At 46.2% G+C, this 18,578-nt stretch overlaps 1 protein-coding gene across 3 annotated transcripts in view; it reads left to right on the forward strand.

Moving 5' to 3' along the window:
- COL2A1 (collagen type II alpha 1 chain) overlaps window positions 1-18,578 on the forward strand; it is a 91,917-nt gene that overhangs the window by 7,468 nt on the left and 65,871 nt on the right. For all 3 annotated transcript variants that reach the window (XM_077329148.1, XM_077329149.1, XM_077329150.1), the window contains 9 exons: window positions 1,142-1,174; window positions 1,297-1,329; window positions 1,443-1,496; window positions 4,170-4,271; window positions 7,042-7,119; window positions 11,125-11,169; window positions 11,271-11,324; window positions 15,715-15,768; window positions 17,282-17,335. In XM_077329148.1, coding sequence (XP_077185263.1) covers window positions 1,142-1,174; window positions 1,297-1,329; window positions 1,443-1,496; window positions 4,170-4,271; window positions 7,042-7,119; window positions 11,125-11,169; window positions 11,271-11,324; window positions 15,715-15,768; window positions 17,282-17,335 — 507 coding nt within the window. The remainder of the gene's footprint in view (window positions 1-1,141; window positions 1,175-1,296; window positions 1,330-1,442; window positions 1,497-4,169; window positions 4,272-7,041; window positions 7,120-11,124; window positions 11,170-11,270; window positions 11,325-15,714; window positions 15,769-17,281; window positions 17,336-18,578) is intronic.

Genomic DNA, 18,578 nt, shown 5'->3' on the forward strand with positions numbered 1-18,578 from the left:
GGATCCAAACCCCTTGTGCCTTTAACACCTCTCTGCAGATATAATAGTGGGATAATGGTTACCTCTGTGTTGTAGACAAACCACCTCTCCTTGGCTCTGCCTGGAAGGTGGGGTTGCCATGAATCTATTGTGATCCAGTGGCATGTTGTTCTTCTACATTATGGAAAGTTTTACCGGTTGATATCTGCAGATCATGGTATAAAGCAGGGGTAGTCAAACTGCGGTCCTCCAGATGGCCATGGACTACAATTCCCACGAGCCCCTGCCAGCATTCACTGGCAGGGGCTCATGGGAATTGTAGTCCATGATATCTGGTGGGCCGCAGTTTGACTACCCTTGGTATAAAGCAGGGGTAGTCAAACTGTGGTCCTCCAGATGGCCATGGACTACAATTCCCACGAGCCCCTGCCGGGACGCAGTTTGACTACCCTTGGTATAAAGCAGGGGTAGTCAAACTGCGGCCCTCCAGATGTCCATGGACTACAATTCCCATGAGCCCCTGCCAGCATTCACTGGCAGGGGCTCATGGGAATTGTAGTCCATGGACATCTGGAGGGCCGCAGTTTGACTACCCCTGGTATAAAGGGTCACCAGAAAGCGAGGTGCTTTTGTTGCTGGTCAGTTGGCAACCTGATTTGCCCCACTTTACACCGACACACAAGGTTGGCTTATCATTCCCATTGCTGACTTTGGGCCCGATTCCTTGGGAAGAGCAGGAGTAAATCTGCAGAAGCCGATAGGGCAGCTGTGACAAATGGCTCTCGGGAATCCCATCCGAATCCGGCTGTCTGGCCATCATGCAAATGCGAACTGGATCCTCCTAACCCGACCCAGCGGGAAAAGGCTGAAACGCTGGCTTAGCAGGAGGCCGATGAATGCTTCCATTGATTTCAATGAGACTATTCATGGTTTAGGTTCAGCTTCTGCATACCTGTCTCGCAACATCAGGACCAAATGCCCGCTGCTCCGTATAAATATACAGGCCCCAGAGGGCGTGCCTGCAGTCGTGCGGTGTTGAAGCAGAGGACTCAAATAGAGGTTGTCATTGTGCTAGCGGGAGACGTATAAGACACTGCTTGAATTGTGCGCCTGTACAGATTTGCTGGCTTAAGCGACTGAGTGCGTTCTTTGCGTTTTGCAGGGACAAAAAGGGGAACCCGGCGATATTAAAGATGTAAGTCTGATTTACCATTTGCCTTTCCGCCAGCCCTTGAAACCTGGGGTTCAAAGTGTCTCTCAAGAAAAGTTCTATAACACGTCTGTGTTTTGTTTTCTTCTCTTCTCTCTCTTGACCAGGTTGTAGGACCAAGAGGTCCCCCTGGACCACAGGTAAGGAACTATCTGCTACGTTGCTTAAATATTTTGGGGAGGGGAATATGGGGGAAAAAACAACCCTTCGCTAGACATTTAATTAATCTTGTCTCTGTTCTTGTCCGTTTCAGGGACCTTCAGGTGAACAAGGACCAAGGGGAGATCGTGGAGACAAAGGGGAAAAGGTAAGATCAGCAGCTCATATGCCCAAAGGGGGTGTTCAAGAGAGCGTTTGAAAGCATCGGGATGGCACTCACCTGCCTTAGCTCCAATCTGTTGGAAAATATCAGACTCACCATCTGCTCTAGGCAGGTGTCTCTAGCTGATATACACCCCTGCAGTTCATGATAAAGTAATTGTCATAGGGATTTCAGAATGGTCGATTAAATAATTGTGGAAGGTAGACGATGATAATGTTTACAAGGCTTTTGCAACTTAATTTTTATTGTCTTCAGCCTCTCTCAACTTTTTTTACCGCTGAGAAACCCCTGAAACATTCTTCAGGCTTAGAGGAACCCCAAAAGTGGCACGATCGTGTAGAACAGGGGTAGTCAAACTGCGGCCCTTCAGATGTCCATGGACTACAATTCCCAGGAGCCCCTGCCAGCGAATGCTGGCAGGGGCTCCTGGGAATTGTAGTCCATGGACATCTGGAGGGCCGCAGTTTGACTACCCCTGGTTGGGAAGCATCACTGTGCACATGCCCACCTGGAGCCCCCTCTCCTCCCCACTACCTCCAGGCCCATCATTGGCCATTTGGAGGGGTTGACATGACTATATATGGTCATATCACCTGATAAATGTTTAACAAATCTTCAAAATATATAAAAAATGAATGAACTCCCACCCATCCAGGAAACTCTTCCCGGGCCATCAAGAAACTGCCGGGTTCCATGAATCCTTGGTTAAGCAAGCCTAATTTATGTTTTCATTCAATTAATTTATATACTGCCTCTCACTGTGACATCTCGGGGCAGTGTACATAGACCCAGTAAGAACAAAAGTTATATTGAACTATTTTTAACAGTGAGAACAAGCCGTAACAGTCAACATCAAAGAAACTGGGAGCATTGTACAGTTCAGGAACTGCGCCAGTTAAGAGAGACTAAGAGCTTGGGGCTGATGGAACAGTAGAATTGCCAATCAGAGATGGGTCCAGATGGGAGGGAGGAGCCCTGTTGCTGGCCTTTAGCCAAAAGCTTGGCGGAAGAGCTCAGTTTTGCAGTCCCTACACAACTGTTTGAACTGTGATAGAGCCTTGATCTTGTTGGAGAGCTTGTTCCACCATGTTGGGGCTAAAGTCAAGAAGGCCCTGCTGTTGCCGAGGCCAGCCGGTCCTTGAGGTACACAGGATCTGGACCATGTATGCCCTTCAGCTATTTATTTACTTATTTATACAATTCCTATGCTGTCCTCCCCTGAAGGCTCAAGGAGGCTTATTCAGCAGCAAGGATGGAAATGGAAAGGCCATTTGGAATTTTATGATTCGGCAACGATGGTAAAAACTCTTCCCGGTAACGATTAAAATTCTCAGTGCAGTCCTATTCAGAACAACAGAGTGAAACCAAGGGGTTTCGCCTTGAATAACTCTGCATAAGGATGGCACTCTTCTGTCCATTGACACCAGATGGTTTGCAAGGTTTTATGCTCAAGGTTATGCTCAAGGTCATGGTGCAGACTCATGAATGCTTCCACAGAAGGTCCAGGGCTACAGACAATTTTCTTACTAGCCTACCTGAGCATACTTATCCGTGCACGTGATTTGTAGGAGGATGAGGGCTTGAAGGGGGTGGGGAGAACCAGGGCCTATTCTGTACACAATAGACAATGCACTTTCAATGCACTTTAGAAGTAGATTTTCCTGTTCCGCACAGGAAAAAAAATCCAGCTGCCAAAGCACATTGAAAGTGCATTATCCTATGTGTGCGGAATGGGCCTGGTTCAGTGCTCAGTTTACGAATTGCTTTACTGCCTGATCACCCGGAGGTGATATTTGTTCTCCGCAAGTGACCAGGTGAGGGGTTATTTGCAAAATACATTGTGAGAGAGGCCATGCTGTCATTCCAGGCCAGTAGCCCACTTTAGGTTCTGATGGTGTTTTCCCCCGTTGTATGCCCATAGAAGAAGTGGGACTGGATTGACATGCTTGTAGTACATGTTGCTCTTCTCTCTTCATTTGGATGGCCTTTTTTGCATCCCATGCCTGGGACACGAGAACAGAATCATAGAGTCAGAAGGGACCTCCAGGGTCATCTAGTCCAACCCCCTTGCAGAATGTAGTAACAAGTTTGCTACTACAGGATATGCTCCCCCATTCCAGCCAGGTACACTGAATGTAGGCACCATGACGTAGACTACTTTTTGTTACATCTGCATAGCATGCTACAATGTCGTGCCTGAGGAACTGTTGATGCTTTCTCAAACTTTTCAATGTATTTACATCACAGTTCTTAAGACTGGTTTGTTAATTTTTTTTTTTTTTGGCTGTCAAAAACACAGCTGAGTTATGGCGACTCCCATAGGATTTCCCAAGGCACAAGATGTTCAGGGGTCATTTGCCATTGCTTGCCTATGCATTAATGATCCTGGTATTTCTTGATGGCCTCCCATCCAAATTTAGACTAGGGCATTCCCTGCTTAGCTTCTGAGATCTTATGAGATCAGGCTATCCAGGCCGTGCTGGTTTATTAATCCCTGGGTCAGATTAGTAAGGAAGAATTTACAGTAGACTAGAATGTACACAGCGATTTGTATATTGTGACTTTATCCCTCCGCGATTTTCCAGCATAATGTGGGGACAGAGGATGTTCTCTCCAGCCGAACTGTTCTGGAACGTTTCCCTCCCTTGTTTTCTGCAGGGTGCTCCTGGCCCACGAGGTAGAGATGGCGAACCTGGTACCCCCGGCAATCCTGGCCCTCCCGGACCCCCAGGTCCTCCGGGTCCCCCTGGCCTTGGTGGAGTGAGTATCCTCTGCTTGATCTCCCGCCCCCTCAGATTCTAAATGCCAGAATGTGTGGCCACCAATAGAGATTAAAAGAGTTCTTTCACTGTACAGCCTCGTAGCGATGTTCTGACTCAACAGAAGCCTTCCCGTTTGATTCAGTTTTCAGCACGTAGCCCGCATGGTCCAAAAGATAAATAAAGGAGTCTAATATTCAGAATGCAAATAGCGTTGCAACGATTCTTAAGCATTCAGAATTCCTTTACAATTCGTAAACCTTTGCAGTGTCCGAGCAGTGGTTTTCAAGCCTTGTTCGGGGAAACCTTGAGCAAAGTTTGAAATATTTCTTTATCCCGTGAGTGATTCAAATGTGGAATTCGCTACCCGAGGATGTAGCGATGGCCACATGAATAAACACCTTAGATCTATTCTCTATTAATCTATTAGTGGTCACTAGCCACGGTGAAAGGTGCATGTCTATTGTTCAGAGGCTCTAAACCTCTGAATCCCAATGCCAGGAGGCTAGATCAGGGTAAGGTCTCGACCTCCATGCCCTTAGCCTTCCAGAGGAACTGGTTGGCCACTGTGTGGGACAAGATGCTGGACTAGATGGACCATTGATCTGATCCAGCAGGGCTCTTTTGTTCTTATGAGCGACAATGCTGGCAGGGGCTCATAGGAATTGTAGTCCATGGACATCTGGAGGACCACAGGTTGACTGCCCCTACGTTAAGGAATAACTAATAGCTCTGTCTTACAGGCCCTGCAGCACTGATTGACTTCCCGCAGAGCAGAGAGAATTCCATCAAACCCGGGCCGAAAGAGCCCTGGCTCAAGTCAGGGCCAGTTTCACCTCCTTGGGTCCAGGGACCATGAGCGACTTTTGGTCTGCTGACCGTCATGCTCTTTGGGGGATAAAATGGGAAAGGCGGTCCCACAGATACATTGGTCCCAGACCGTTTAAGGCTTTGAAGGTCAATGCCAAAACACATTAGTGTAAGCCTAGGTAGTCCAGCCCTACGTTATTTAACCATGGTGGACTTCACTTGCTCTAACAGCATAAAGGCCGCCAGAATAAAATATGGATTTTCCATAATAACATTTGAACCAGTGATTTATGGCAGGGGCTGGAAGTGAATCATGGAAGCTTCATGGATAGGCTTACTGAGGACTATTCATGGGTCATGAGGACCATATTATAATGGCTGAGCACGTAAGGTTCTCTTGTCCTGAGTCAGACCATTGGTCTATCTAATTCAGCATTGCCTGCTCCGGCTGGCTGCAGCTCTTCATAGTAGACTTTGGAACCGTCAAATGATTTGCAAGTTGAGACAAAGACATACAACCTTTAACAACACATTTTGGTTGTTGATAGAACCGAATTTCTCCCCTTAGTACCTATGTAATTCACTCTATAAAGCTGTTGTTGTTAGTTGCGAAGTTGTGTCCGACCCATCGTGACCCCACGGACAATGATCCTCCAGGCCTTCCTGTCCTCTACCATTCCCCAGAGTCCATTTAAGTTTTCACCCACTGCTTCAGTGACTCCATCCAGTCACCTCATTCTCTGTAATCCCCTTCTTTTGGCCTCAATCGCTCCCAGCATTAGGTTCTTCTTCAGGGAGTCCTTCCTTCTCATGAAGTGGCCAAAGTATTTGAGTTTCATCTTCAGGATCTGGCCTTCTAAAGCTATGAGTAGCACAGAAATCAAGCATATTAAAGAATAATTTAGAAGATACGTAACCCTCTGTTCTCTACCGTTAATAACAGATGATGGTTTTGGATATACTATTCCACAAAAGGATATATTACGATCATCTCCTTTTAATACAGCCATTCAATTTTAAACATTCGGATTGCTACTCCACATGAAATAGCATTCCTTGAAGGAAGTGGAAAGTATCCTCCCCTTTTGTGCCTAGAACAGGAATAGTCAAACTGCGGCCCTCCAGATGTCCATGGACTACAATTCCCAGAAGCCCCTGCCAGCATTCGCTGGCAGGGGCTTCTGGGAATTGTGGTCCATGGACATCTGGAGGGCCGCAGTTTGACTACCCCTGGCCTAGAACGTGAAAAAGACATTAAGGAATAACTAATCAATGTTTGATATCATGGATCCTTGTGCAGGTGATGCACATAAGCAGGTCCAGTTGTTTCTGGGCAGAATCTTCCTGTCTGCCTCTAATTGTGTGAAAGCACTCTTTTTTGGAAGGCGAGGGCTGTCTTGACATCATCCATCTTGAAACGAGACTTCCTCAGTCATCCCAAGTGTCCTTTAGATCTGCTGATGTACCTTAGCGTTACAGACACCCCGTCTCCAGGTGCTCTGAATAACTCTTTGTTTATCCCGAGAAATGGCTGGAAGGCCTGTTTTGTTTTTTCTTCCCCCGATCGATTCATATCATAGTAAGACCTTCCCCTTCATTGTCTATGGCAAACACTGAACCAAAGCCAAGTGGTCCCCACAAATGCCTACCGAGAAAACCTTATTTTTCACCCTTTTTCCAAATCGTAATAATTCCCACCGTTATCACCCCCCCTAAATTCTTTTCCCCGAGGCAGGAACCCTGAGGAAAGGGAAAAGGTGAGCCGAGAATCGGCTTGCCCTAATTTGTGAGGTGCTTAGGGTTGCCCATCAGATACTAAGGCAAACTCTGGAGCCTTCTCGTGTTCCCTATTGAACGAATGTTCTCCACCTTATCACCTCACATTCCTCATCCCATTGAACTGGCTCTGCTGAGATGTGACTGGGCATTTTTGTGTGTTTGTGTGCTTCGTCTTTTTGCAGAACTTCGCTGCTCAGATGGCAGGAGGATTCGATGAGAAAGCTGGTGGCGCACAGATGGGAGTCATGCAAGGACCTATGGTAAGGAATCAGAGTTTCCAAGGCCTCTGTTCTGTGTTATCATGGGTGGCTTCTTGAAAAGCATCCTGGGAACTGTTGTTTTAATGGGTCGGAGAGGTCTCTGTTATAGATCTGTAGTCTCATTCATGGAACTGCAGTTCTTCCTTAATGTCTCTAACTTTGGTTGCTCCCTGCGTAGTGTAAACAGGAGCCTTCTGATCTTGGCAAATGCCAATCTGTCTCTCTTTGGGGTTGGCACTTCCTGGGAAGAGGAAGTTGAGTGTTAAACCAGTATAGGTCTGTGGTGGTAATACACCTGGAACATGTTTGGCAAAGTGGTACACTCTGCAAAGATTCTGAGAACTGAGCAACCCTTGTGGCCATCAAGGAAAATCACAGTGGTTCTGCCGTATTGGAAACAGGGCCAAAATGGACACTTGGCCACCATCTGTAACCTAAGTCCCATTTGACTTGGCGGCACTTATTCCCATATATATATTTACCTATTGATGGCATTTGACCTCATCCAGATATCCCTAAATGTACGCTTTTATTCAAAGTCCATGGCTCATGTCCATTCTAAAGGCCCATACGGGAAGGCAGTATAAAAATCTAAGAAATAAAATAAATAAAATAAAATAGGAGGAAGCTCTTTTGATGTTTGTGGTTTGGGCGGTACCAGGATACTCCCCCAAATACAATACCATCTACACTTACAAAAGAAACATGTGACAGGGAAGATCCAACCTAGAATTCCCTCACTGGAAGGTGTAGGAGGTATTTTATGAAAGGAGAGCATTCAAAGCTTTGATCTTCCCTCCTGCAGTCTGACTTGGTCCAGCAACAGATCCACCATATGTCTCCTCTCCCCAGAGGCTAGTTTAGACCACAGTAGGCTCTGTAGCTGCAGATGAAAAAAAAATGCATGTGTTTCTTGGGATATGTTATGCCCTTATAAGCTTTACATATGATATTTCCCTGTAACTATCTTACCTGTGCAGGAACCAAAGGTATCTATATCGTTGTATGCAGAACCATACGCATCTGTGCGTAATCTCATGCGCTTAGTTGATCATTTTGTAGGGGAGTGTCATGTATGACACACCCCAGAGCAGAACTAGAAGCACAAAGCATGGTGCAGTGGTTAGGGGTAGTCAAACTACGGTCCTCCAGAAGTCCATGGATTACAATTCCCATGAGCCTCTGCCAGGGGCTCATGGGAATTGTAGTCCATGGACATCTGGAGGGCCGCAGTTTGACTACCCCTGTTGGACTAGGACTGGGAAAACAGGTTTGAATCCCCATTCTGGAATGGAAGCTTGCTGTGTGACTTTTGGGCCAGTCACACAGTGTCAACTTAACCTTCCTCGCAGGGCTGTTGTGAGTACAAAATGGAGGAGAGAAGAATGATATAAGCGGCATGGGTACCCACTGAGTAGAAAGGTGGGGTATAAATGAAGTAAATAAATAATCCAAATGAATCTTACTGTCTTTCAGACACAATGCTAAAACAACACAATAATTCCAGGGGTGTGTCATAGAGCCATAGAGTCAGGAGGGACCTCCAGGGTCATCTAGTCCAACCCCTTGCGGAATTCATGAAATTCACCATTACCTGCCCACCCACAGTGACCCCAATTCCATGCCCAGATGATCCACCCCCGAAAAAACCAGAATCCCTGGCCAGTCTGGCCTGGAGGAAATTCACCCCAAAGTGGCGATTGGCATTTCCAGACAGATATCTGTGTTAGCATGTTGGAGCAAAATTGCATTGGAGTCCAGCAGCACTTTAAAGAGTTACGAAATTTATTTTGGCGTAAGCTTTTGTGAGTCAGAACCAACTGTCCGAGGAGGAGGACTCCAACTCAAGGAAGCTCTTGCTGTGATGAATGTTGATAGGCTTTAAGCTGTTATCGGACTCGCATCATATGCAAACAGGTTTTCTTCCATATAAATGAGCATTCTGGCCCATGCTGGGTTTATTCATCTTACAAACCAAATAGAGGAGGAACCCACTTCAAGCTTCATGAGATGAAACATCTTTAGACACCCCCAAGTTGGTGTAACTGATAGTCAGCCAACACAGCTAGCTTGGCATAGTGGTTAAGAGCGGTGAACTCTAATCAGGAGGCCCAGGTTTGATTCCCCACTCCTTTTCCACATGAAACCTGCTGAGTGACCTTGGGCCATCCACAATTCTCTCAGAGCTCTCTCAGCACCTCCTGCATCACAAGGGGCCGGTTGTAAGACAGGGAGGAGAATGTGATTGTAAGCCAAGTTTTTATCTATAGTTATGACCCACAGGTTTAAGCAGTAAACGCCACTGGGTGTTTCTTTTTGTATTTGCTGATCCCTTGTCTGCTGTAATATTTTACAGCTTTATAGATCTGTATTTGGGGAAGGCACTGGCAAACCACCCCGTATTGAGTCTGCCATGAAAACGCTAGAGGGCATCACCCCAAGGGCCAGACATGACCCGGTGCTTGCACAGGGGATACCTTTACCTTTAGATCTGTATTACAGAAGTAATTTCTATTCTGTTTTATATTTTGGATGCCATTAAAAGTTTTTGTATTGTATTGTATTGATTCCTTAAGGTAGAGAATAGCAGGGTATAAAAAAACCTACTCCTGTTCTACAGTTCTACTGAAGCTAGCAGATTTAGATCTCTGCTTGTGTATAGCTTCTTCCCTTCCACAGTTCTACCAAAGCTAGCAGGGGTCTGTATATAACACCTTTCTGTCAAGATGTCCAAGAAGAGAGAAAAACAAACATTAGAAAAAATCTGGAGCCACTGGTTGTCTTCTCTCGAACTGAATGGGAGCCCTTGTCATGCATTATATTTCCAATGTCCCTATCCCACATGCCAGGGAATGCACTAAAGCAGGGGTAGTCAACCTGTGGCCCTCCAGATGTCCATGGACTACAATTCCCATGAGCCCCTGCCAGCAAATGCTGGCAGGGGCTCATGGGGATTGTAGTCCATGAACATCTGGAGGGCCACAGGTTGACTACCCCTGCACTAAAGTGACCGTCTCATTATGCACAATCACCATTTTATCTGGAAAATGTAGGGTGACCTTGGGCTTGCCACGGCACTGATAAAGCTGTTCTGACCAAGCAGTAATATCAGGGCTCTCTCAGCCTCACCTCCCTCACAGGGTGTCTGTTGTGGGGAGAGGAAAGGGAAGGCAACTGTAAGCCGCTTTGAGACTCCTTTGGGTAGAGAAAAGCGGCATATAAGAACCAACTCTTCTTCTTCTACCTCAGCTGGTGTCTCTCAGGCTCTTGGTTTTGACGAGGCCTCTCAAATTGTCACTGAAGTGAGCCTAAGCCGCTGCTTTTATTAACCAGAATGGCTCAGTCACTTATCAGCATGGCTTTCCTAGTGCCCAGGCTTTAGCCAGCCGCCTTTTATAAACGAAGTTTTTCTTTACGTTTAGCATTTGTTAGTTTTCCATTCCGAGATTGCCCCAGCAGCTCAAGCGGGCTGCTTAACATGAAAAACGGGAATTAAAAATGGCCCGGGGACTTTGTACTCTTTGCCAGAGCATCTTGAACTCTGTGCCAAAATAGTAGAAATAAGACGATTATAGAGAGGGAAGTCACAGAGAGATTTGTTTTAAGGGGTCCGGGTCGCTGTTACTTTTGGACCGGGGGCTGAAGTATGCAAAAACAAACCCAAACAGCCGCTACTGTTCTTCAAGATCCCACAAGAATTCCAGCAGGAAATTTCTACTCTCCAGCCATTCTTGGCAAGCTGTAAATGAAATTCGGGCTTAGTAAACATGGATCGCTTCCAAGGGAAAGCGAGCGCATGTGTGCGTTTTTTCTCCCCCACTTCTCTAAATAAAAATAGTCCTGGTTGGTGTGTAGAAGGGGAGGAAAGAAAGAATGGAAGGAGCTGTTTCAAAGCAACTGCCATAGAATTAGGCCCACTCCAGTTCTTGACACCTCTGCACTTGGGACCAAAACGTAGATTATATTCGGATTTTTAGTAAGGATTGTTTTTATTTCCAAATTTAGGGACCTATGGGACCGCGAGGCCCTCCGGGACCCTCAGGATCTCCGGTAAGTACCCGCAGCCCGGTTGGATGGTCTCTGAAACAAAGGGAAGGATCAACCTTGACTGAGGTAAACACTGAGGACTCTTTCTTGTGATCTTCTTTCAGGGCCCTCAAGGATTTCAAGGCGGCCCAGGTGAACCTGGAGAACCTGGCGCTAGCGTAAGTATGTGGGAAGGGAGGCCGTCTTTGCAAAAGGCCGGGTGTGTATTCTGTGACACAATTGACACATTCATGTACTTCTCCTTTCTGCCTGCCAAGCGTGCCTGTCCATCTCCCACAGGACTCATGCCTTCAGCAGGCTTCAAATTCAGTGGATAACTGACGAAAGGGACGCTACAGGATACTTGCCTGTGGCTTGGCTGATTGAAAGTCACACTGTCTGAGGCTTAATTGTAATTTTCGGATAGACTGCATAAAAACTGCACTTGATCACTTGGACTGCCAGCTGGCTAACTCCTCGCCTGCAGTTTGACGTATACACCAGTTGATCCCTAATTTATGACTTGGAACGCACATTCAAACCCGGGAAAGGTTTGTTTACTGCCAGATAATGGAAGAAGCAGGAACCACTGTAACCCATGTGGTATAATCTCAGCAGGACTATTTTTCCACCTCCTGTCTGCGATTTCAGAATAAACCGTATCGATTTTTAAATGTTTCATGCAACTATTAAAACCCAGCCTTCAATAAAACAATAACATAAACAATAGGCCGGAACATAAAATATGGAATAACTTTAAATGGTCTTAAAACTTCTTAGGCTAAAAACAGAATATCCACAGTCACCTATATAGAATCATAGAATCATAGAGTTGGAAGGGGTCATACAGGCCATCTAGTCCAACCCCCTGCTCAATGCAGGATCAGCCTAAAGCATCCTAAAGCATATACCTCCTAATTATAAGTCCTCATATTAGAGGTTCCCTGAAGTATCCTTCAGATTTCATTCTTACCAGCTGGATGTAACTTAATCTTAGGAGTAACTATATCCCCCTCTCAGCCTCCTCTTCTCCAGTCTGAACATTCCCAAGTCCTTTAACCTTTCCTGAATATTCCCAAGTCCTTTAACCTTTCCTCTTAGGGCTTGGTCCCCAGGCCCCGGATCATCCTCATCACTCCCCTCTGCACCCTCTCCATTTTGTCCTTGTCCTTTTTGAAGTGAGGCCTCCAGACCTGCATACAGGACACCAGGTGTGGTCTGACCAGTGTCACTGCACACCCAATGCCACTGCTTATAAACACAATTGTGTGTTGATACTCAAGTGTTAATACCCTGCCCTATATCAACATTATGGGGTTCTCCAGTGAGTAATGAGCTGGAGTGTCAATTGATTGGCACCTTCACTGACCAGAGAAACCCCTGGTGGGCTTGGAGGGCCATACAGGGCCAGGAGCAAGCTAAGCTGAGTAGACCTTTCAGCACAAACATCACAACTGGGGCCATATGGGTCAGCTTGCGCCAGTTTTGACACCCTGATTGGAATCCTGCTCCTGAACTGAAGCTCTGCTGTTGAGGGAGGCTTAGCTGGTGGGCTGCTAAAGTGGCAAGTGAAAGGTCTATCCCAGGGGTAGTCAAACTGCGGCCCTCCAGATGTCCATGGACTACCATTCCCAGGAGCCCCTGCCAGCATTCGCTGGCAGGGGCTCATGGGAATGGTAATCCATGGACATCTGGAGGGCCGCAGTTAGACTACCTCTGGTCTACCCCATTCCTTGGTGGGCCAGCCTTTAGTTGGTGACTCTGGGATATCAGTATTGTTTTGCTGTTGTCTTTCATTGGCTTTGCCTTCCTCAAATTAAGAATTCCTAAATCCAGCAAGTGAATTTTTATGAGAGAGGCACTGGAGCGGGTGTGGATGTGAAAAGAGCCAGCTTGGTGTAGTGGTTAAGAGCGGTGGCCTCTAATCTGAAGAATCGGGTTTGATTCCCCACATGCAGCCAGGTGGGTGACCTTGGGCTAGTCACAGTTCTCTCAGAGCTCTCTCAGCCTACCTCACAGGGTGTCAGTTGTGGGGAGAGGAAGGGTAGGCAATTGTAAGCAGCTTCGAGATACATGAGGCCTGTTTGGTGACCTTGGGCCTGTCTCAGTTCTCTCAGAGCTCTCTTAGCCCCACCTACCTTACAGGGTGTCAGTTGTAGGGAGAGGAAGAGTAGGAGATTGTAAGCAGCTTTGAGACACATGCAGCTTACTTTGGTCTGTCACACTTCTCTCAGAGCTCTCTCAGCCCCTCCTCCCTCTCAGGATGTCTGTTGTGTGGAGAGGAAAGGGAAGGCGAATGTAAGTTGCTTTGAGACTCCTTTGGGTAGTAAAAAGCAGGGTACAAAAACTAGCTTTTCTTCTTCTTCGGTATTGCATAGCTTGACTACAGATGATGGCTCATGGGATGTGTTCAAAGTAGTATCTGGCTTATGATCAGTGGGTTTATGTATCTATCACTTTGAGGCACGGCAAAGTGAATTTCCTGTATAGACTGGTCTATACCCAGGTTTATGTTGTGTTGGAAGTTGTTGGGTCTGGCAGAATTGCTCTTCTTGTAGCATGCAGGAGGTCTCAGGTTCAGTCCCTGGCATCCCCAATTTAAAGGATGAGATATTAGATGATGTGGAAAACCTCAGCCTGAGATTCTGGAGAGCTGCTACCAGCCTGACCTTGGTGGACCTTGATGGATTCAGTAGAAGGCAGATAGATTCATGTGTCAGTCTGCTTCAAATGCGGGAAAAGTGCTTGGGCTTGGGAGATAAGTGTTGTTGTAAGTCAGCTAGGGATAGATGGACTTACGTTAGTGCAGTGGCTGCAGCAACATGCAGTGTGTGGCTATAGCTTGTAACAACTCAGCAAAAAGTGTATGGATCAGTAGAATGCACAAAATTTTTTTCAAATGGTCTGATTTAATTTTGAAACTAATCCAAAGCAACACCTTATACCAGGAGTAGTCAAACTGCGGCCCTCCAGATGTCCATGGACTACAATTCGCAGGAGCCCCCTGCCAGCGAATGCTGGCAGGGGGCTCCTGGGAATTGTAGTCCATGGACATCTGGAGGGCCGCAGTTTGACTAACCCTGCCTTATACTGTCTCTTTCACATGTGGAAAAAGACAGAAAGGATGTAACTGCTTTTACTTCCAAGTCAGCAGACAGCAAAGAGTTTGTGCAAGGACAGTTCAAGACTGGAATTCAAGCTGTTGTGTAGTGTCATGCGGACAGTCAATGCAGTATTGTTTTATCATCACAGAGAGCATTTTTAATAGTTTATAATCCATCTTTGGGTGGAATGTTGGTGTGTAGCAGAGCTGCTTTCAAGATTTCTGACATGGAGCTTACTGGGAGATTATCCATGTGTTGAGGAAAGCTGTGGTATCTTATAATATACTTTTATGTTGCCTATGAAAATGCTTTCAGAATAGCCAGTATTGATAGAATCATAGATTCATCAAATTGAAAGGCGTCTCCAAGGTCATTTAGACCACCCCCCTGGACAATGCAGGAACTCACAACTACCTGCCCACCCATAGTGACCCCGATTCCATGCCCATGTGATCCCTCCCCACCAAAAATCTCCAGAATCCAGCCTGGCCTGAAGGGAATTCACTTACTATCCCACAGTGGTGATCAGCAATTCCCCAGGAATGTAAGGAAGGGCCACAAGAGACAAACACTGGCACATCCCTTCCTGCCCACCCACTCTTAATCTACCTAAGTTCATAAAATCAGTATTTATAGTGCCAGGTCTTTCAGGAAGTCAACATGATGCTGCTGAAAATGGCAGCCCCGTGTTGCATTCTTTCCATTCAGTCTTCCTGGACTTTCCTGTAGTGTCATATTGGTGCACTTTGCATTTCCACTGTGCGATATTGATGCACTTTGTGTTCCACATCACTGACACTGCAGATGTGAGTAGACCAGGAAGCCTGTTCAAATATTACAGGACTTGACGCAAGGCTGCCTTTTTCAGCAGCAACCCTGTGTTGCATATCTTGTTGACTTCAACCCCTGCTTCACTGCTTCCAAGTCAGCCAGCCACTATAAGACGGCAGGGGAACCAAAGAACGGTTTTGGATGGAAATTCGCCCCTCGGGAAAGTTGCTAAAGCTTTTTAGTGATATACACTTGAATCTACATATATATATATTGTTTTGAAAGTAAGGAACAGTTTTTATGTGGTAGCTTGGCTTTTAATGAACTTTAATTGTGTCATATAAGTGGCCTGCTTGGAATTGGAAAATAATCATATGGGTGGGGGGATGGCGATGGATTTTCCTAAACTGCATTTTATCATAATTTTATTATTGTGATTGATTTTATTGAACGTGAAGGTAAGCTGTAGTAGCCATTTTGTGGCTAGTTCTGCCTCCTATGGCAGCCATTTTGTGCCTGCACCCGCCACACGGTGTCAGGGTTCTAAAGCCACCCACAGGCTCAAAACAGCTGAGGGCTAGAGCTTGTCCTTTTCATTTGTGACTCACAGCCCACTAGGAAACAGAGTGCTGATCTTGGAGTTTGCCATCATAAAACATCTTCTATGGCACTCATTGTGTATTTTTCTCTCTAGGGTCCGATGGGTCCCCGTGGGCCACCTGGGCCACCTGGAAAACCTGGCGACGATGTGAGTATCCTCGATCAGACGTCATTGAACCAGAATGTCTACCACTAACAGCTTGGGAGATAGAGATCCCATGTTCCAGGGAACTGGGCAAGGTTACGGCCTGGTCTGAGTTATGACTGAGGGGTAGTTTCCACTTAGTACAGATAGAGGTTCTTCTAACCACTCCATCGCTTGCAACCCTGGAGTTCAACTTGAAGGGTCCTTTTAACGTAGGAAAGCATTTTTTTTAAAGCAAGCAGCCCATTGAAGAGTTCTGGAGAACTTGAAAAGCTGCAGGGTAGTTTTGGTCATAGTCACTGACTTTTGAGCTCTTCCCCAACTCACAGGCTAGCTAAGTATCATTGATGATGGAGAGAGAACTACGTATTCAGTTATGTCAAGACAAATAAAAAAGTTAAACATAGTTAATATTATACAGGGTTCCCAGTTCTGGGTTGGGAAATTTCTGCAGATTGTCAGGGGAGTCTGTAGGGGGCAGGGACCACAGTTGCTTATAATTTTATTCAGCCCACCTTCCAAAGTTGCCATTTCTCAATGGGGATTGATCTTTGTGGTCTAGAGCAGGGGTAGTCAACCTGTGGTCCTCCAGATGTCCATGGACTACAAGTCCCATGAGCCCCTGCCAGCAAATGCAGGGGCTCATAGGAAGTAAGCTCATGGGTTGACTACCCCTGGTCTAGAGATAGATGTGATTCTGGGAGATATCCGGCTGCTACCTAGAGGTTAGCTGCCGTAGCCTGTCATCAGGAATGTGTGGTGATGGGAACTGAGTTTGGGATGGAATTATGAATCAGTGCCAAACAGGAAACTCTCAATCCAGTTATTTATAGGTTGTATCTGAAGTACTCACTAAATTGAAGCAAACGTAAATCTTAAATGATACAGAGCAATTTCTTAGTATTGTCAGTCGTTCTGGTGACTTCGTATTGTCTGACCAGAACACTGGGAAGTGGATGCATCTCAATTCTTCCCAAGAAACTGGGCAGGTTAGCACAGAAAAGTGTTATTATTAATATTTATTGTGTGATGCGTGTAGTGTAACCAGGGTTAGAGAGAGAAGGCACTGAGCTGAACAGGATCATGGGCTGGGCTTGGCTTATCCGCTTGGGTTTTCTTTGGGGAATTCTGACAATCTCTTCTTGGGCAGGAGTATGGCAGAGTGGTTCGAATGTCAGACTAGGATCTGGGGGCCCTGGGTTCAAACCCACCTCAGTTAGGAAGCTCATTGAATGCCCTAAGTCAGGGGTGAGTGAACTGTGGCCCTACAGATGTCCATGGACTACAATTCCCAGGGGCTCATGGGAATTGTAGTCCATGGACATCTGGAGGGCCACAGTTTGCCCACCCCTGACCTAGAGCATGTTCACATACTCTTCAGTTAAACCTACCTCACAGAGCCATCATGACGATGAAACATGTATACCGCCCTGATTTCCTTGGAGGAAATGAAGGCTTAAAATATATTGGGTAAGGTAGGGAAAAAAAAAAAGTTTTCTTTTGTGTCCCTTTTCAGGGTGAAGCAGGCAAACCGGGCAAATCTGGAGAGCGTGGACCACCTGGGCCACAGGTAAGGAATTGTTCGGCATGTTGCCAATATCAGTGCTCATCCATTTGGATGTACTAACATGATGGAAGGTACAGTTGTCAGACTGCTTTCTTAATTAGAGGTTTATCTAACCAGTTAATTAGGTAGTCACCTAGGATAGCGATCCCCAATCTGTGGGCCGCGGACCATCGACTAATTGGAGGTGGGCCCCGAAGGACGCCTTCTCCCCCACCCCGGCCCTTTACTTCATCCCCCCCCCCCGGCCCTTTACAACACACTTTGGGTGTCATTGCCTCCCATCCCTCCCAGATGGGACTATCTCGTTGCAGAGAAACAAGCTCAGGGTTCCCATTGATTTGTCATTGTCATGAGTTAAAATTTCCATGAAAATAAAATGTTCCTTATGTTCATTGTTGTGGCGTGTCTGTATCTTATTTTGAAGGGGTGTTTAAACATCACCATAGCGATCAGAGAGCGTTAGGGCAGTGGTTGAGAGTAGAGGAGTAAACTACCCCCCCCCCACCGGGCCTCAGTAAAATTGGCAAGCGTTGAGTGGTCCCCGGTGATAAAAAGGTTGAGGACCACTGAACTAGGACACTGTTTTAAGGAGCACCCTCTATAAATAAATGTTGTATTTTATTTATCTCTAAGTTGGATAGGGTGAAGACAGAATCATAATTCTTAGCATAGCAAAAACCCTTGTGTGGGTTCTGAGATCTAAACAAGGCAGAGTTTTAGAGAAATGGGCAATCTTCGGTGATTTTTGATGCAAATAACTGCACATTTTCCCCAATTGAACCTAACTGCTGACTAGATACTAGATTTCTAGTGAGCAGTTTGGTTAAATTGGGGAAAACGTGCAGTTATTTGCATCAAAAGTCACCGAAGATGGCCCATTTCCAGACTTAACGACTGGAACTAAAGCTTGCCTTATCGCAAATCCATAACTGGATCTAAAATAGAGTTGACTGCTCTGGGTTGGGAAATACCTGGAGATTGGGTTTTGGGGAGGGAAGGCCTTAATTGGGATATAAACCCATAAAGCCCACCTTCCAAAATGGCTCCAGGTGACCTGACCTGTTGCCTGGAAACCACTTGCAATCCCAGATAATCTCAAACTACCACCTGGAGGTTGACAAACCTAATCTAAGACTTGGACTGTGGTAAATCTGTTCAGAGCTAGTAGCTGATTTGGCCTGGAACTGAGGCCTCTCAGAGGTCTAGCATACAGCAAACTCCTTCCTGCAGTGATGGGTGATACTTA

Source organism: Paroedura picta, chromosome 3 (genome assembly GCF_049243985.1).
Source record: "Paroedura picta isolate Pp20150507F chromosome 3, Ppicta_v3.0, whole genome shotgun sequence".
Taxonomy (NCBI): domain Eukaryota; kingdom Metazoa; phylum Chordata; class Lepidosauria; order Squamata; family Gekkonidae; genus Paroedura; species Paroedura picta.